Source organism: Pan paniscus, chromosome 2 (genome assembly GCF_029289425.2).
Source record: "Pan paniscus chromosome 2, NHGRI_mPanPan1-v2.0_pri, whole genome shotgun sequence".
NCBI lineage: Eukaryota > Metazoa > Chordata > Mammalia > Primates > Hominidae > Pan > Pan paniscus.
Window position 1 is genome coordinate 195,157,095 of NC_085926.1, and position 16,939 is coordinate 195,174,033.

Consider the following 16,939-nt stretch of genomic DNA (forward strand, 5'->3'; position numbering starts at 1 on the left):
GCCATCTAACTTCTTTACCAAAGTGCTATCTGGTTGCGGCCTACCACCACTTTTCCCTGATTTATTATTCACCAAACAGAAACATCGCATTTTCCAGGCACAGCACCATCTTACCCTAACTAGAAAGGACTAGATTCAAATTCAGACAAATAACCACTTTCAAATGACTAACGCTTCTTAGGCAGAATCTTTGTTACAAAATGCTTCATACCTCTGCTATACCATATCCAACTGGGCAACAGTATAACACACACAAAAAAGTATATTACTAAGATAGTTATGAATACTCAAAGAAATAACTTTACAGAAAATGTAGAAACCAGTGCTGATGTTCAGGTTTACTCTTCAGTCTCTAGTGAGTTTGAATGCCATCCTTCAAGCCAATAAAGAAGAGATTCCTTGAGGTAAATGGGTACAACTTAGCAGCCCAGACCACAAAACTATATCCTATTTCTAGGAAAGAATACCAGAGCAAAACCATCTTTTCAAAGTACCATTTCCATTTTAATTACCACACAGATGAAGCCTTGTTGAGGTCTATCATGCAAAGAATTTTTTAATAGTCTAAATCAAGTATTTCAGACTTCAAACATTCATAACATTTTAAAACAGGGGCAACAGAGAATCTGAGCTTTGCTTTTCAAAAATATTTTTAACCCCATTCTCTTTATTCTATTATAAATTATACTTCCATAACAAAATCCACTTGTATAAAATATTATTTTAATAAAATAAAGAAACATAGTAACACAAATAAATTGATCACCAAAAAACAGCTTCAGAACACATTTTTTATCTCACCTCTACACTAGGGCTAAGGCTGCTTGGCAGTGTCTCTGAAGTCACAGTAGAGCTTGGAAGGCTGGAAATCTCCCAAGTATTCACAGGTTGAATTGGTTCAGACGGCTTTGAACGATCTATACATTTTGGATTATCCAGTAAGGTCACTTCATAAAATTCTTGAATATCTAGAAGAAGAAAAATAAAAATTCATAAGTATTTATATTTTCTAACTAAATTATGCAATGCTATAACAACATAACTCAAAAGCACAATTTTTACTCTAGATTAGTAAATCAATTCCCATCATATAATGTACTTAAACAGTGAATATTATCTTATTTCATTATATCACAATCATATCAGAACCTGCAGGGCACAGTGTAAAATTCATAGGCTTTTTACACTTCAAAGTCAGCACTTGATTCAAATCCCAACTCCATCACCAACTAGCTACAAGTTCAGGCAAACTACTTAACCTCTGGTAACTTGCCTCTTAGCACTGTGAATTGTTTCAAGGCTCGAGTATAATACATATAAGATGCCTAGCACTATAGCACAGAATAGGCTCCTAACAGATGGTAGCTAATATCATTACTGTGAATTCTACAGATAGGAGTTATTACCGTTCACCACCAATATCTAAGCTGGGAATGTAAATCCCTCAAGTGGTTTTAATTGCCCTTCTAGCCAAAGCCAAAGCCAAAAAAAAAGAGGAAGTTAAAATCAAAGAACTAGAAGGGCTTTCGGATATCCTCTAGTCTGAATATTTTATAATAGTAAATTAAATATTTTATACTACTTTAGAAACAATCAGTTAAAGTCATGACAAAACTCTAAAATAAATGATAAATTTATTTATAATAGCACAGGATAATTTAAAAGATCAAATGACTTTGCAATCAGCTAGAATTATAAAAACTTAATAACACTAATTATTCACGCTATTCCGAAGCTGTAAGTAGCAGTTATATAACGCTTACATTCACCACGCTTAATTCCTTATTCACCAACTTGTATAATTTTGGATAAGGGAATAGTAAAAGTGGGTATTACCCTGTATAGAATAATTCATAACTGTAAGCAACATTTAGACAGAATAACTTAGACTTCTTGCTTCTCATTATTTTAAAAGTGTTAGTCCTTTTAAAAACAAACTTCACAAAATAGAGACAAACTTAACTCCCTTTTCAGTTGGGTTTTTTTTTTTTTTTTTTTTTTTGAGACAGAGTCTCGCTCTGTCGCCCAGGCTGGAGTGCAGTGGTATGATCTTGGCTCACGGCAACCTCCACCTCCTGGGTTCATGCGATTCTCCTGACTCAGCCTCCGAGTAGCTGGGACTTCAGGCACGTGCCACCATGCCTGGCTAATTTTTGTATTTTTAGTAGAGACAGGGTTTCACCATGTTGGCCAGGCAGGTCTCGAACTCCTGACCTCAGGTGATCTGCCCGCTTCAGGCTCCCAAAGTGCTGGGATTACAGGTGTGAGCCACTGCACCCAGCCCCCTTTCAGTTTTAATAACCAGTGGAATTGCAAAACTTTCCAAGTAAAGGGCTGGTAAAAACTAACACTTGTACAGTGAGGATAATATTAACCTACCTCACAGGGTGTTAAGAATATTATATACACACATACGCACACACACATATGTGCTATGCATACACGCAAACACACACACATCACACTATGTAAAACAAAATCCAACTATAGCAAAATAATGCTTCAAAAGTCATATCTCTCAATACTATTTTATCAGGAATTGCCAAATTTACTACCTAGTATAAAATGATAGTCTTTCAATAAACCTATGCAAAAATTTAACTTGAGTACAACTCTAAACTTAAATCTTCACCATGAAAATGTAAAGAAAATGGGAGCACAGAGGGGTAGTCAAGAGACTGCCAATAGCTACAAGTGATTCTATATTCATCTGAAGATCCAGAAAGCTTACCAAATACCAAAGAATTGAAATCACCTATTACATTTTTATTTACTACCCTGCGAAAAATTATTTTCTTTGAAAATAATGATGCACTACAGCAAGCAAGAAGAGAAAACAAGAAAATGCAGAAATACTAAAATATGTATTAGGAAAAAATTAGATTTTGGTTGATTCACAACTGAAACATTAATTTTGTTGAAACCTACTCGGTCAATCTTATCACAGTCTATTCCTCATTTTCCATTCATAATCTGCAAGTGCTTTCCCTGTTTTGGCCTAAACTGGGTTTCCACAAGTCCGATTCCTGAACGCAGATCTAAACAAGACCACACAAAGCTCTAACATGTACACTAAGAAACCTCCAAAAATCAAACTTGAAGAAAAGCAGTTAGGTCCAACAGAAGAGGCCAGAATCATTCTTATCTATTAAAAAAAAAAAACAACTGGAAATCTCCAAGATCACACATTTCAGAAGCCTTCAAATATACAATTTTCTTTTACATAAAAATTTTTCATTACCTTTGTTATTTTCTTGCTAGAATTCAAAGTTTGCAAACAATGGGAGTAAAGGGAAAGTGCAGAATCCCAGAAATACTCTCAAAGGGGGTGAGGAATGGGAGAAAGGGAACTTTCAAATAGGCAAAGAAACATTCTAGCTTTTGGTGACAACTTACATAATCTTAAACAGAGAAACTCACAAGCCAAGAAACATTTCTCAAACTAAAGAAATAAGGCAATACTAACTTAGGGTCAGAGGAGAAAATCTAAATACAGGCCCAAGAGTATGTAATAATTTAACATAATACCGGTGACATTTCTAATCTATGAGAAGATAATAATTTTATTTGACGGGGAAAAGAGAATGAAAAGACAAGCCACAGACAGGGAGAAAATACTGGCAAAACACATACCCAATAAAGGACTAATATTCAAGTGGACAAAAAATTCTTTAAGACTCAACAATAAGAAGACAATCCAATAAAAAAATAGGCAAAAGATACAGACAGACACTTCGCCAAAGACAGAGACGGCAAGTGAGCATATATCAAATATCACCAGGGAATTTCAAATTAAAACAAGATACTACTACACACCTATTAAAATGGCTAAAATCCAAAGCACCAACACTACCAAATGCTGGTGAGGACACAGGGCAACACATTGCTGACAGGAATGCAAGATGGTACAACCACTTTGTAAGGCACTTTTGGCATTTCTTAAAAACTATACATACTCATACTATATATGCTCCAGCAATTGCGCTCCTTGGTATTCACCCAAACAAGCTGAAAACTTAAGTCAACTCAAGACCCTGCACACAAACGCTCACAGTAGCTTTATACTAACTGATAAAACTTTGAAGCAACCAATATGTTCTTTAACAGGTGAGTAGATAAACTGTAGTACGTCCACACAATGGAATATTATTCAGTCATAAAAAGATACGAGCTATTAGGTATGAAAAGGCATGGAGGAACCGTAAATATATTACCAACTGAAAAAAGCCAATCTAAAAAGGTTACATACTTATGATTCCAATTATGACATTCTGGAAAAGGCAAAACTATGGAGACAGTAAAAAGATCAGTGGTTTTCAGGAGTTTGTGTGGGGGGTGTAGAAGTGGGGTACCGGGGAAGAAGAAGAGCACACAGGATTTTTAGGGTGGTGAAAAACAACAGCGGTCTCCAACCTTTTTGGCACCAAAGACCAGTTTTATGGAAGACAATTTTTCCACAGAAAAGAGGGTGGGGGAGCTTCTGCGGTGAAACTGTTCCACCTCAGATCATCAGGCATTAGATTCTCTCATAAGGAGTGCACAATCTAGATCCCTTGCATGCGCAGTTCACAACAGGGCTCATGCTCCTGTGAGAATGTAACGCCGCTACTGACCTGACGGGAGGCAGAGCTCAGGTGGCAATCGCTCGCCTGCCGCTCAGGTACAGGTCTGTGGCACGGGAGTTGGGGACCCCTGCTGTACAATACTGCAATAGGATACGTGTCAAAGCAAAAAATGTGCACATCAGATTTGTCAATGTACAATGCAAAGAGTGACTACTAATGTAAAGTATGGGCTTTAGCTAATGACAATATATTAATATTGGCTTATCAATTCTAACAAATATACCACACTAATGCAAGGTTTTTTTGTTTTTGAGACAGGGTCACTCAGGCTGGAGTGCAATGGTATGATCATGCTCATTGCAGCTGTTATCTCCCTGGCTCCAGCAATTCCACCACCTTGGCCTCCTCAAGTGCTGGGATTATATACAACAGCCACCTGAGCTCAGGCCTTTTTTTTTTTTTTTTTTTTTTTTTTAAAGAGACAGAGTCTCACTCTGTCACTCAAGCTGCAGTACAGTAGCGCCTTGACCTCCTGGGCTCAACAAATCCTCCTACCTCAGGCTCCCAAGCAGCTGGGATGACAGGTGCATGCCACCATGCCTGGTTAAATTTTTTTTTTTTTCTAAGACAGGGTCTTACTATGTTGCCCAGGCTGGTCTCAAACTCCTGGGCTTAAGGATCCTCCCACCCTGGCCTCCCAAAATGTTGGGATTACATGCGTTGAGCCACCACACATGGCCTGCAAGATGGAAAAGGGAAGTGGGGCTTTGGGATATGGGAACTGTACTTTCCACTCAATTCTTCTGTAAATTCAAAACTGCTGAAAAAATCTATTAATTTCTTAAACTGCATGAGAGATAAATAAACTTATATTAAAAGGCAATCTCATACTTTATATCAAGATAATTTTCAAATGCATTAAAATGTTAAAAAAAGTCTTGAAAGAATTTGAATACAGGTGAACGTTTTTACAATCTTGGCAATAGATTATAATAATCTTGGGGCTTAGAGCATTGGGAATGTTTCCAAATGTGTTATTAAGGGCAGAAAGCAGTATATTGATAAAGAAAAATATTGATAAACCCAACCATATATATATATGTTTTCTTTAAAAGCCAAGTTTAAAAGCAAGTAACACGGGAAGTTATTTGCAATTTACACGGCAGAGTTGATACGCCTAATGTAGATTTTATACCTCTAAGAAAAAGGAAAAAGGAGGAGGAAGGGGCACAAATTAAACAGATAATTTACAAAAGAAATTAAAATAATTAAAGACTTTCTTACAGCTTTGGTTATTTCTTTAATCAACAAAATGCACAATAAAACAGAAAAATGACTAAAGGTATATTCCATATATCAGAGTAGAAAATATTTAAAAGATGAATAACACTCTGTATTGCTTAAGGTATGGTGAATTGGTCATTCTTCCACATACTTCCTAAAACATAAATACAACATTCCTAAGAGTATTTAACAAATTACCTCAATAGCCTTAAAATGCACACTCCCTTTGACCAAACAATTCATTTCTAGGAGTTTGTCCTGAGAATATAGTAAAGAATTGAAACAAAAATGCATATGCAAATACAATATTTATAATTCACAAAAATTACAAACCTAAATGCTCCTAGGAAACCATTAAAAAAACTACAGAAAATCTATATAGGCCGGGTGCGGTGGCTCACACCTGTAATCCCAGCACTTTGGGAGCCTGAAGCAGGCAGATCAGGAGGTCAAGAGATCGAGGCCATCCTGGCCAACATGGTGAAACCCTGTCTCTACTAAAAATGCAAAAACTAGCTAGGTGTGGTGGCGCACGCCTGTAATCCCAGCTACTCAGGAGGCTGAGGCAGGAGAATCACTTGAACCCAGGAGGCAGAGGTAGCAGTGAGTCGAGATTGCACCACTACACTCCAGCCTGGTGACAGATCAAGACTCCGTCTCAAAAAAAAAAAAAAAAGAAAAGAAAAGGAAGAAAAAAATCTATATACACAGTCACTTAAAATGGTACGAATCTGGCCAGGCACAGTGGTTCATGCATGTAATCCCAGCACTTCGAGAGGCTGAGGCGGGCGGATCACCTGAGGTCAGGAGTTCGAGACCAACCTGACCAACATGAAGAAACCCTGTCTGTATTAAAAATACAAAATTAGCCAGGCGTGGTGGCACATGCCTGTAATCCCAGCTATTCAGGAGGCTGAGGCAGGAGAATCGCTTGAACCTAGGAGGCAGAGGTTGTGGTGAGCTGAGATCAAGCCATTGCACTGCAGCCTGGGCAACAAGAGTGAAACTCTGTCTCAAAAAAAAAAAAAAAAAAATACATACATACATACATACATAAAATGGTACAAATCTACTGACATGGAAAGACATTTGTCGATAAACTTTAGAAGATAAAAACAATATGTATAGTACAGAGAAATCATACTATTCAGACTTATACAAATACAACTGCAGTATATCTCCCCTGCAAAAAAGGGCAACTCTGTCTACCCAATAAGTGACTGTCACAAATAAAAAAATGAGAAGGAAGAAGATTCTTCCTTTAGGTAGTCTGAGTTTTCATGTGCCTCTCAAAATGTGAGCTTCTTGCTATATCTCACTGTGCTGAGTGTGATTCTATAATTACGTGTTTTTAGTACAAGAAGTCAAACAAGCCAGTTGCTTCGTCTAGGGCTCAAGTGAAGAAATCATTCCTTTCCACTAGAGGAAAAAAAACAATTGTGCTGTAATTAACAAGAGCTAGTGTTAAATTTCTGAAGGCTTTTCAGGGATAATTTTAACTAGATGAGGTTTTTCACCTTACATGCTGATTCTAAGTATCAATTCTCACGAGGGAAATAACTGTTTTACTTAGAAGTTTGTTTTGCAAAATGAAGGTGGGGGGTGGCGTGTATACACGCGCATACACACACACACACACACAAATAACATTCCAGGATATTCATCCCATGGATGAAGTAGGAGGTAACCTCTGGTGTGAATATTTTCTTATGGTATTTTACATATAATAATCTGATCTCAAATGTTTTATATAGAACATGCATCATTTTTATAATAAATTTATTTTGGAGGGTTACAGGAAAGGCAACTAGAAAGCTGAAGAACACTGAAATATAACCCTACCATTTCAGAGGAAAAAAATTCTATCAGTTCATTTACTAAAAGCAAGTATGATTATTCAGACAATACCCAATTCAGTAATCAAAATTAACATCATCAGTGAAGGGCAGATGACATACTAAGATAATACTAAAATAGTCAAATCTACTCAAGCACAAATACTCTTTCTTCTAAACCAATGTTCATTTAAAAAGTCATTTTTGACCCCTAGAAGAAAGAATATCCTATAAAATTTAAAAGTTTGTACTATTGTTTCACACACTAAAGAAAGGAAAGATGTCAAGCTAGTAGGCAAAAATAAATTACTTGAATACTTTAGATACTATTAGACTAAGAATCATACATGACTCACAAGCATATTCCATAAAACAAGGTGTGTACTAAAAGGAACCAGAGCTTCTCAGAGAAATGGCTGATTCCAGGGCTGGGGCAGGAGAGGTACAAGATAAACCTGGAACATCTTGTTATGCCAAAAATTAAGAAAGTGCTCCAAAAAATGATGAGGGCATCTCATAAGGACACAAGCTTGAAAGGGCCCCCACTGGATCACTTAGAGCACAAATGTCATTAAGGATGGTAATAAATAATAAGTCATTGAAAAAAAACACTGCAAGTTCATGAAAGACACGGGAAAAAAAGAAGGAAGGCTCTTGATTAGAATAAAATGCAAAGTGTTAACTGGTAAACCTAGGAGTGCTACTGTTAGAAATCTTACTTTTCAACAACCATATTATAAACCAGTTCAAGAATCATCAATGGATGCTAAATATGGGTGGAAATTTTGCTAAGGAGTAGGATATGTACATGGTGTTAAAGTGTCTCCCCCACATATTGCCTATAAGCCACAAGGGGTAAAAAACAATGACTATAGGATACAGAATTCAGACAACACCCAACTAGGTAATCAAAATCAGTATCATCAACAAAGAGCAGATGACTCTGTGTACCTCTGGATGTACAGAATCCTAAGCCAGGAATACAAAACCTGAATCTAATCACAAGCAAACATCAGACAAACCCAAAATGAGAAAATTATATTAAAAAAAAGTAAGAGTGGAAGGAACTGCGTTTTTCAAAATCATCAATCTCAGCTGGGTGCAGTGGCTCACACCTGTAATCCCAGAACTTTGCTCAGGAGTTCGAGACCAGCCTGGGCAACACCTGTCTCTAGAAAAAGTTAGCCAGGCGTGGGGGCTCACACCTGTAGTCCCAGCTACTCAGGAGCCTGAGGCAGGAGGATTGCTTGAGCCTGGGAAGCAGAGGTTGCAGTAAGCCACCACTGCACTCCAGCCTGGGTGGCAGAGCAAGACCCTGTCTCCAAATAGTAAAAAAAAAAAAAAAAAAGTCAGTCTCACACAAGACAAAGAAAGGCTGTGGAAATGTGCCCTAAGTAAAGAGACGTGACAACTAATGGTAATATCTGGTCCAAGTCTGGATTCTGCACTGAGGAAAAATATGACCCTGCAGAGAGGAAATGGCTTAGAAGAAATATTTAGATGCCTTTACAACTCTGATTCCAAGGTTCTAAAGAGAATTCAGCCAGATTCAACATAATCAAAACACTGCTTCAGAGCAGTAGTAAGCAAACTATTAGCAAAGAACTCAATGTAATTGAATCAAAACCATCAAGTGAGAAGTTACTAAAATTCTCCTTCCATTTCAGAAAGTTTTAGCCAACGATGTGATCCATATCCTGTTTTCCTTACTCAAATCTAGCCTGCAAAGTTACACACACACACACACACACACACACACACACACACACACACAGTTAGCAAGAGACTAAAATGTAACATCAGTGGGACTAATATAATGCAAAAGAAATTTAAGAAATTTTGACATTTTACCACTATAGCTGGAAGATCTCAAACCCTGATTACTAAACACTGTTTTCAAAATGTGTGATTTCCATCATCATAAACATAATGCACCATTATAAATATTTTCCTTCAAAGTGACAATCATTTAAAGATTACTAACCCTAAAGATTGCTATCTGTCTTAAGCATGCTTGTCATTTAGTATTCTTTATCAGATTAAAATACTCAGTTCTGAAAAACAACGATAAAGAATATCCCAATGGTTGACGGTGAGAAGTATCTATGGATTCAGATTAGTTGAGTTCAATTTCTGGCTCCGCAATTTAGCATCTGAGGGTCCAAGGGCAAGATTGGTCATTTCTCAGTGCTTCAGTTTTCCAGTCTATAAAACAGTACAAACACCTCATACAGGTGAATGTACACCTCACAGGATTACAATGACTAAATGATATATTTGTATTAGCACATAGAAAGTGCTCAATAAATGTTGGTTATTATGTTTTACATACACTTGAAGAGGAGTCATATACTCACACTTATTAGGATGGCTATTATCAAAAAAAGAAAGGAAAAAAATTAAGTATCGGCAAGGATGTGGAGAAACTGGAAATCCTGTGTGCTGCTGGTGAGACTGTAAAATGCTGCAATCACTATGGAAAACATGATGGTGGGCCCTCAAAAAATTAAAAATGTAACTGCCGTATGATCCCACAATCCTACTTCTGGGTAAATATCCAAAAGAACTGAAAGCAGGGTCTTGAAGAAATATTTGCACACTCACATTCCTAACAGCATTATTCACAACAGCCAGGAGGAGGAAGCAACCCAACTGTGCATCAATGGATGGCTAGATAAAATGCAGTATATACATACAACGGAATATTATTCAGCCTGAAAAAGGAAGAAAATCCTGTCAACAACTACAACATGAATGAACCTTGCGGACTCTACACTGAGTGAAATAAGCCAGTCGCAAAAAGACAAATACTTCTATGAGGTTTCTAACATGATCAAATTCACTGAAACAGAAAGCAGCACGGTGGTCACAAGGGGCTGGGAAGTGAGAGGAAAGGGGAGCAGTTGTTTATTCGGTATAGGATTTCAGTTTTGCAAGACGAAAGTGTTCTGAAGATTTGTTTCACAACAATATGAATACATTTCACACTCCTGAACTGTACATTTAAAGATGGTGAAGATGGCAAAGGGGTCATACTTTTGAAACTAGTATCTACAAATAAAGATAGGGTAATGTCCTTTTATAAGGGCTAGTGAAACTATTAGATTTTAATAGAGTGGCAACAAATGAACTGGTAACTAAACTCATAAATGGACAGTATTATTACATAATCCACTTTCATTCTGAAATCTCTGCAGAAATAAAACACTGCATTAGAATAAGCTTATGTATTGCAGACAAAATATACAAATCACATGACTCAACTTACTCAAGTCTCTAAAGCCAGCCTAATCTTGGGCCCCAATTTTTCTCATGCACAAGGAAAGCAGATGAGTTCTCTGATCCCGTAAGAAATAATTGCAGGGGTTTAGACTGGTATGAAGTCTCTATGGACTACCAGTGTCACCTCAGATCCCACACACCTTAGAATCATGAATGAACTGAAACCACTATGGACCTGAATACCTGGGCTCTGATTATAATCAAAGCATATCCCGTCTACTCAAAAAATTTTCAAACTTAAGCACAAAAAACTGGAATACAAAACCAAGTTTTCAAATTGCTCTCACCTAAATCACAGAGTGAAATTAAGCAGACTTTATCTTCCTTTATACAAAAATAATCACCAGGTATGTTTTGGGAGTAAATTTTAAACAAATGTGCAGTTCATGGACTTTTGTTAAGATACAACTTTAAATATTCAGCTCTAAAGAAACATCAGCTGAAATTCAAAATTAGTAAAAACTTTTCTGCTTTCAATAATTTTTAAATCTTTAAGCCATCCTTCAAAGATACTACCAAGTATCTATCAGCACTAGACCAATGATTTCTACATTTAATTACATTGCGAGTATCAATTATAAAATGCACTATTTCATGTGTCAGAACACAGAAACACTGTCAATTAAAAATGACATATACCAGATATTGAAATATTTAACAGTTGGTATTTTAGAACAAATATAATACAGTACGTACATGCTTGTCCCTCTGAATAATCCAAAAGTACAGGAACCTAATCTATGTATCAACTACAGGGGGGGACACCAAACCCCTAGAGACTCACTCAAACTTTTTTAAATGCATGAAAAGTCAATATAAACTACCAGTTCAAAGAATCAATCAATAAATGATCAATGCAGACTGAAAATCCAAAGACACTCGGCACCCCAAACAGATAACTAGATAACTCACTACGGCCTAAACAAGTGATTTCCAAATTAAGGAAGTCAAAAATCTAAGCACTCAATGACTTTCAAACAGCTCAGGTGGTCAAGATCCCTGTTCTCCTTTAATCCAATGGTCCACAGGTACCAACTCAGAAGACAGAGTGCCATTTACCGAGAGAAAAAAACCTTTCAGTAAGTGGCACTCTGTCTTCTGAGTCGGATTTTTCTGCAAACACTATGGACACAATGAACTGGTTTAGCTTAGGGCAATTTACAATCTTAAAGTACATTCATGACACCGTTTCAAAACAATGGTAGAGTTGCAAAATACAAAGAAAATCTTATCAGACTAAACATTTTCAGACTAAGTATTAAAAGTTATTCAGGAAACACAAGAGAATGTATTTATTCTGTAGTATCAACAACTATAGCATGGAAACACACAGAACCTCTATTAAACGTTATCTATTTCAAAAACTCCTAAAATCTATTACTTGTCTTACACCAAAATGTGATATAGTACCACATCCTATAGAACATTAAATATAAGTAAATTTAAATGTCAAAGTAAATTCACAACCAATGAAATTAGAAGATTCACAAATATAAACTTAGTAATTAGGAAGCTAACTCTAGGCCAGACGCGGTGGCTCACGCCTGTAATCCCAACATTTTGGGAGGCCGAGGTGGGTGGATCACGAGGTCAGGAGATCGAGACCATCCTGGCTAACACAGTGAAACCCCGTCTTTACTAAAAATACAATACAAAAAAAAAAAAATTAGCCGGACGTGGTGGTGGGCACCTTTGGTCCCAGCTACTCAGGAGGCTGAGGCAGGAGAATGGCGTGAACCTGGCAGGCGGAGCTTGCAGTGAGCGGAGATCTCACCACTGCACTCCAGCCTGGGTGACAGAGTGAGACTCTGCCTCAAAAAAAAAAAAAAAAAAAAAAAAAAAAGAGAAGAAAGCTAACTCTATCAAAGTTCAATTGTACGTAAGAATAGACACATTCAAAACAGGCAAGGCAGAATAGGTCAAAAATGTCTCTGAACACAGCAAACCCATCCCCAATCTAGACAGAAATATAGATGTAGATTCTGTTATTTCACTAACGATTTAATTTTCTTAAGTTACAGCCGTCACACAAAGAAAAGTCTGCAGTCTATCTATCTGCCTATCTATACATATATGTATATATATATCTCTATACTGTTGCGAAAAAACATACTTTTCTTGCAACAGTAACTGCACTAAATTACTAGGCTCAATGTTGATTTAGAAAACAAATAACTAAAAAATGCTTTTTGCTGTTTTTCCAGAGGAATCCAATTTGATCGTCCATTCGGACCTTAAACCTCAGAAATTCAAATGTGTAAAAAATGTCCATCAATGTAAACAAAAATGGCAAAATGTGAATTTCTGGAGCTGGGTAACAGTTAAAAGGCAGTTCATTACACTGTGCTATGTATCCTTATGTTTTAAAAGTCTATTAAAATGTTACATTTTTCAAAATTGTTCAGGTGCATCAAGTGGTCTTTACAAAAACCTTTCATTCTAAAACCGTAGAGAGCATCCATTTATCAATAATGTACCTGACAGGACACATTGACTTGAAAGTAGTCTTCGAATCACACCAACAATTATTCTATCAACAGATAGATGTAAGGCCGTATCTGACTGGAAGTTACTAAAGAAATAAATGTAATATAATTAAGTATATGTCTTCTTATGTTAAAATGTTATATAGTTGATAACTAAAAAAAAAAAAAAACTTCATTCTTAGAATTGGAAGACACAAACTTTCTAGTTCGGTGGTTCGCAAACTTTTTGAGGTACCTGGACAAAAGAGCCAGACAAGTCACCTTGTTTTATACATAGGAGTTTATACACAAAATATGAGATGATGCTTTTAAAAATGATTTATCTACTTAAAAAAGGCTTTAAACCCATTCTGCCATTTCAACAGCTACATTCTACAGCTAATATGGTGGCATAGAAAAGATTAAATGACTTGGGATATATCATTCAATTAGTGGCAAAAGAACTCAGGACTCTTTATTTTTCCAGTTCTTTCAAACAATGCACCACTTCAAATTAAGTTACAATTAAGAATAAAACTTTCCATTTTCTTGCCTGTAAAATATGGTTACTAGACAAGATCATCTCTAAGATCATTTTCCAGGTCTAAAATTCTGACTCCATGAATGCCAAGCTCAAACAGAAATCTACATTAAGGGAATGAATGTTCTTCAACACAGCAGAACCCTTCACACGCTTTCAATGACTTCAGAGACATGCCAGTCAAATACAGAAACAAGCTCACAGTAACTCAGTCATACCTTTTAGGTCCTTAAACATCTGTGCAACATCTTTTAATAGTTAATGCTATTAAGATGTGAAACAATGTTCTCAAAAGCCACTGAAATAATCCTGAAAGTTTTTTGGTTACTAGTTATTTTAAGAAAGGACACTGGCCTATGAAAAACACACAACTCACTGAAGATGTTCAAGTTACCGAATGCCTCAGAGAATTAAGTACATCATTTTCTTAAGTTTAAAATAAATGAATTGAGAGGAGCATAAAGCCTAGCTGGCATAATAGTTACGAAGTTTTAATTCCCACCTATTAAAGCCTGAAAGAGGTTGCTCTGAAATATGTTAATAACCCGTTCTATGGAACTTCTGAGCTGTCTGTCTTCAGTTTGGCTTAGTTTTGAACGATATTCTTCCAAAAGGTGCAATGCTCTCTGGGTATCTGAGAAGAAAAAGCAGAGCCTGATTAAAACTCTCTATTTACAAAAAAAGTATCACATACTAGTGCAAATAATTCTGCATGACATCTAAATAGTTCCGCAAATCCTTCAGGTCAATTGATGTCACTATGTTCATGTACACATATTCCTTAGAATGACCAAAAAAGAAAAAAAAATTAAAGAAATACAAGAAAAATTTAAACATATATCACATTAGAAAACGGAGGAGAGTGAGCAGTTTGGAATAAATGTGTACTGGTAGTCTGCCAAAGTAAAAGATCAAAGTATTAGCAACAGTTTCAGATTACCTGATATGCAAAAGCAGATTATCTACAATTTGTCATCATAATCCAAATTTTTAACATTTCAAAATACAAATTCTTAGTATCCTACAGTTGCTCACAGAATAGTGCTTAGTAAGAATGATAGAGTGAAATACTAAAACACCAATTCAGGGTTATTAAGGACATCTGTTGGGGGTGGCTAACTGCCTCTCTTAATCACTAGAGAAATGTTAAGAAAGTTTAACAAACATTTTCGTGTTTCCATCTTCTGAAATGATATGAGGCTTAGATTCCCTAAGCAATAAAGCTAGGACCGTGCTGTCTCATCAAAGTTACACAAACGATTCTAAAACGGCAATCAAAAAACTGACACACGGAAAAGCAAGTGACATCGACAACAGAGTTACGGAATAAACTCTCACCTTGCTTCCGGACCGGCATTTTTCTCCAGAATCAGGAAGAGGGCACACACCTTTAAAACACACAACGGAAAGGAAAAAGGATAGAATCATGTTAAACTAGCATTTCCCCCTATCGAAATAGAAAACCCTCGCAGCCTATTTGAAAACCCCACGTTCCAAAGTTTTACCAAGTCAAAGAAAGAGTCTCAAAACGCAGCAGTTGTCTGTCAATGTGGAAAGCTTTTCCTTGGAGTGGGTACCCCTCCAAATTAAGAACAGACAGAAGTCGGCTTCCAAACTCTCCTCGAAAGCGTCCCCTCCCCAAAGAGCCTAGACCTGAGGCCGCCTCTTCCCCCGCACAAGTATCCACACTCCCCACCTGCTACTGGGTACGGGCGGGTGAAGCGCTCCGACCCTTGGCCCCTGAGCCAGCAGCGGCCGCAGAGCGCTGAGAGGGGACCAGCGGGACTGGCCGCCCGCCCTGCTCGGGCCCCCTCCTCTCGCTTGCCTTTCTCCTTGCTCGCTGCCTCCGGGCTGCTCCAGCGGGGGCCGGACAGGGCAGCGGCCGCTCTCCGCGACGCCCTCGCGCCCCGCATGCACACCTCCGCGGGCCCCCACACCTGCGGCGCCGCCACAAAGTTGCGGTGAGCGGCGTGCGCTCGGAACTGGGGTGCGCCCCGGCCAGACTCGGAGCAGCTCCCCAGCCCGGCCCCGCTCCACGTACCCCCGCCCCGCCCGGGGCCCGCGGATCCGAGCGGAGGGGGTGAAGGGACGGGGGAGGAGCTCTCCTGGGCCGCCGCACCCCCGCGGCCTCGTCCTCCTTCTCGGCCGCGCCGCCTCCTCGCTCGCCGCGGCCCCCCGGCCCGCTCGCCCAGTTGCCGCCTGCACGCCCCACCCCCGGAACCTCGCCTCCTTCCGCGCCCCCAACCGCTCTCCCCCGAAACTTTCCGCCAAGATGGCGGCCCCCGAGCTGGCCTGCCGCGCTCCCACGTGACCGCTTTCCCGGCGCTCTCAGCCAATGGGAAGTGAGGAGGCGGCTCGCGCCGAGCCCCGGGCTCCCCGCGCTGCTACCTTCGGGTTGGAAGGGGGAGGCGGGTCGGGGGAGGGCAGGGGAACGGAAGGGGTACCCGGGGAGCATCCTAAGGGAACCTCTTCGCGTAAAAGGGCGGCCGCTGAAGTGGCTCTGAGAACAAAGGAGTTAACACTCGGACTCCACAGGTGGCCCGGGGTGGCCCTGGAGGGGCCCGCCTTTACCTTGCCCTAGCCCACCGGCGTGTCCCGCGGTTCCGAACTAAACGCGCCAGGCCGGGAAGGCTCGGGCTGTCTGAAGAGAGGCGTGACCTCGCCTACACCAGGTCCAAGGCGCACATACCGAGACACCCCTTAACCTCACTCAGCAGTGCCGTTTCCAACTCCGCGGCAGAGACAGCGCCTGGCGACCCCGGGGGTAGATCCCCACCGGGGAAAAGCCGCCTTAAGGAGGAGCCAACTGCACCTCCCAGGGGGCGGGGAGGGCGGGGCCTGGGAGAGGGAGAGGGAGGAGTTCGGGGAGGGGTGCCAACTCTGCATTGCCTTCCACTCCAGGCTGATTGTTAAGTTACTCTTCGTCCCTTAGTAATAGGCTTGGGGGGAGGGGTTTCATTAAAGAAG

General features: G+C 39.2%; 1 protein-coding gene across 26 annotated transcripts in view; it reads right to left on the reverse strand.

Moving 5' to 3' along the window:
• The window catches only part of DLG1 (discs large MAGUK scaffold protein 1), a 261,372-nt gene extending 244,692 nt beyond the window's left edge, over positions 1-16,680 (reverse strand). For 11 of the 26 annotated variants that reach the window (XM_063602665.1, XM_063602659.1, XM_063602664.1 and 8 more), the window contains exons 1-4: positions 15,478-15,499; positions 15,311-15,360; positions 14,475-14,606; positions 802-968 (exon numbers count right to left, since the gene is read on the reverse strand). In XM_063602665.1, coding sequence (XP_063458735.1) covers positions 802-968; positions 14,475-14,606; positions 15,311-15,329 — 318 coding nt within the window. In that variant the 5' untranslated portion in view covers positions 15,330-15,360; positions 15,478-15,499. Of the gene's footprint in view, positions 1-801; positions 969-14,474; positions 14,607-15,310; positions 15,361-15,477; positions 15,500-15,668; positions 15,937-16,013; positions 16,035-16,543 lie in introns of those variants that run through there. The other 15 variants (XM_063602672.1, XM_063602670.1, XM_063602668.1 and 12 more) reach the window with 6 other exon arrangements.
• Positions 16,681-16,939: the final 259 nt, after the last annotated feature.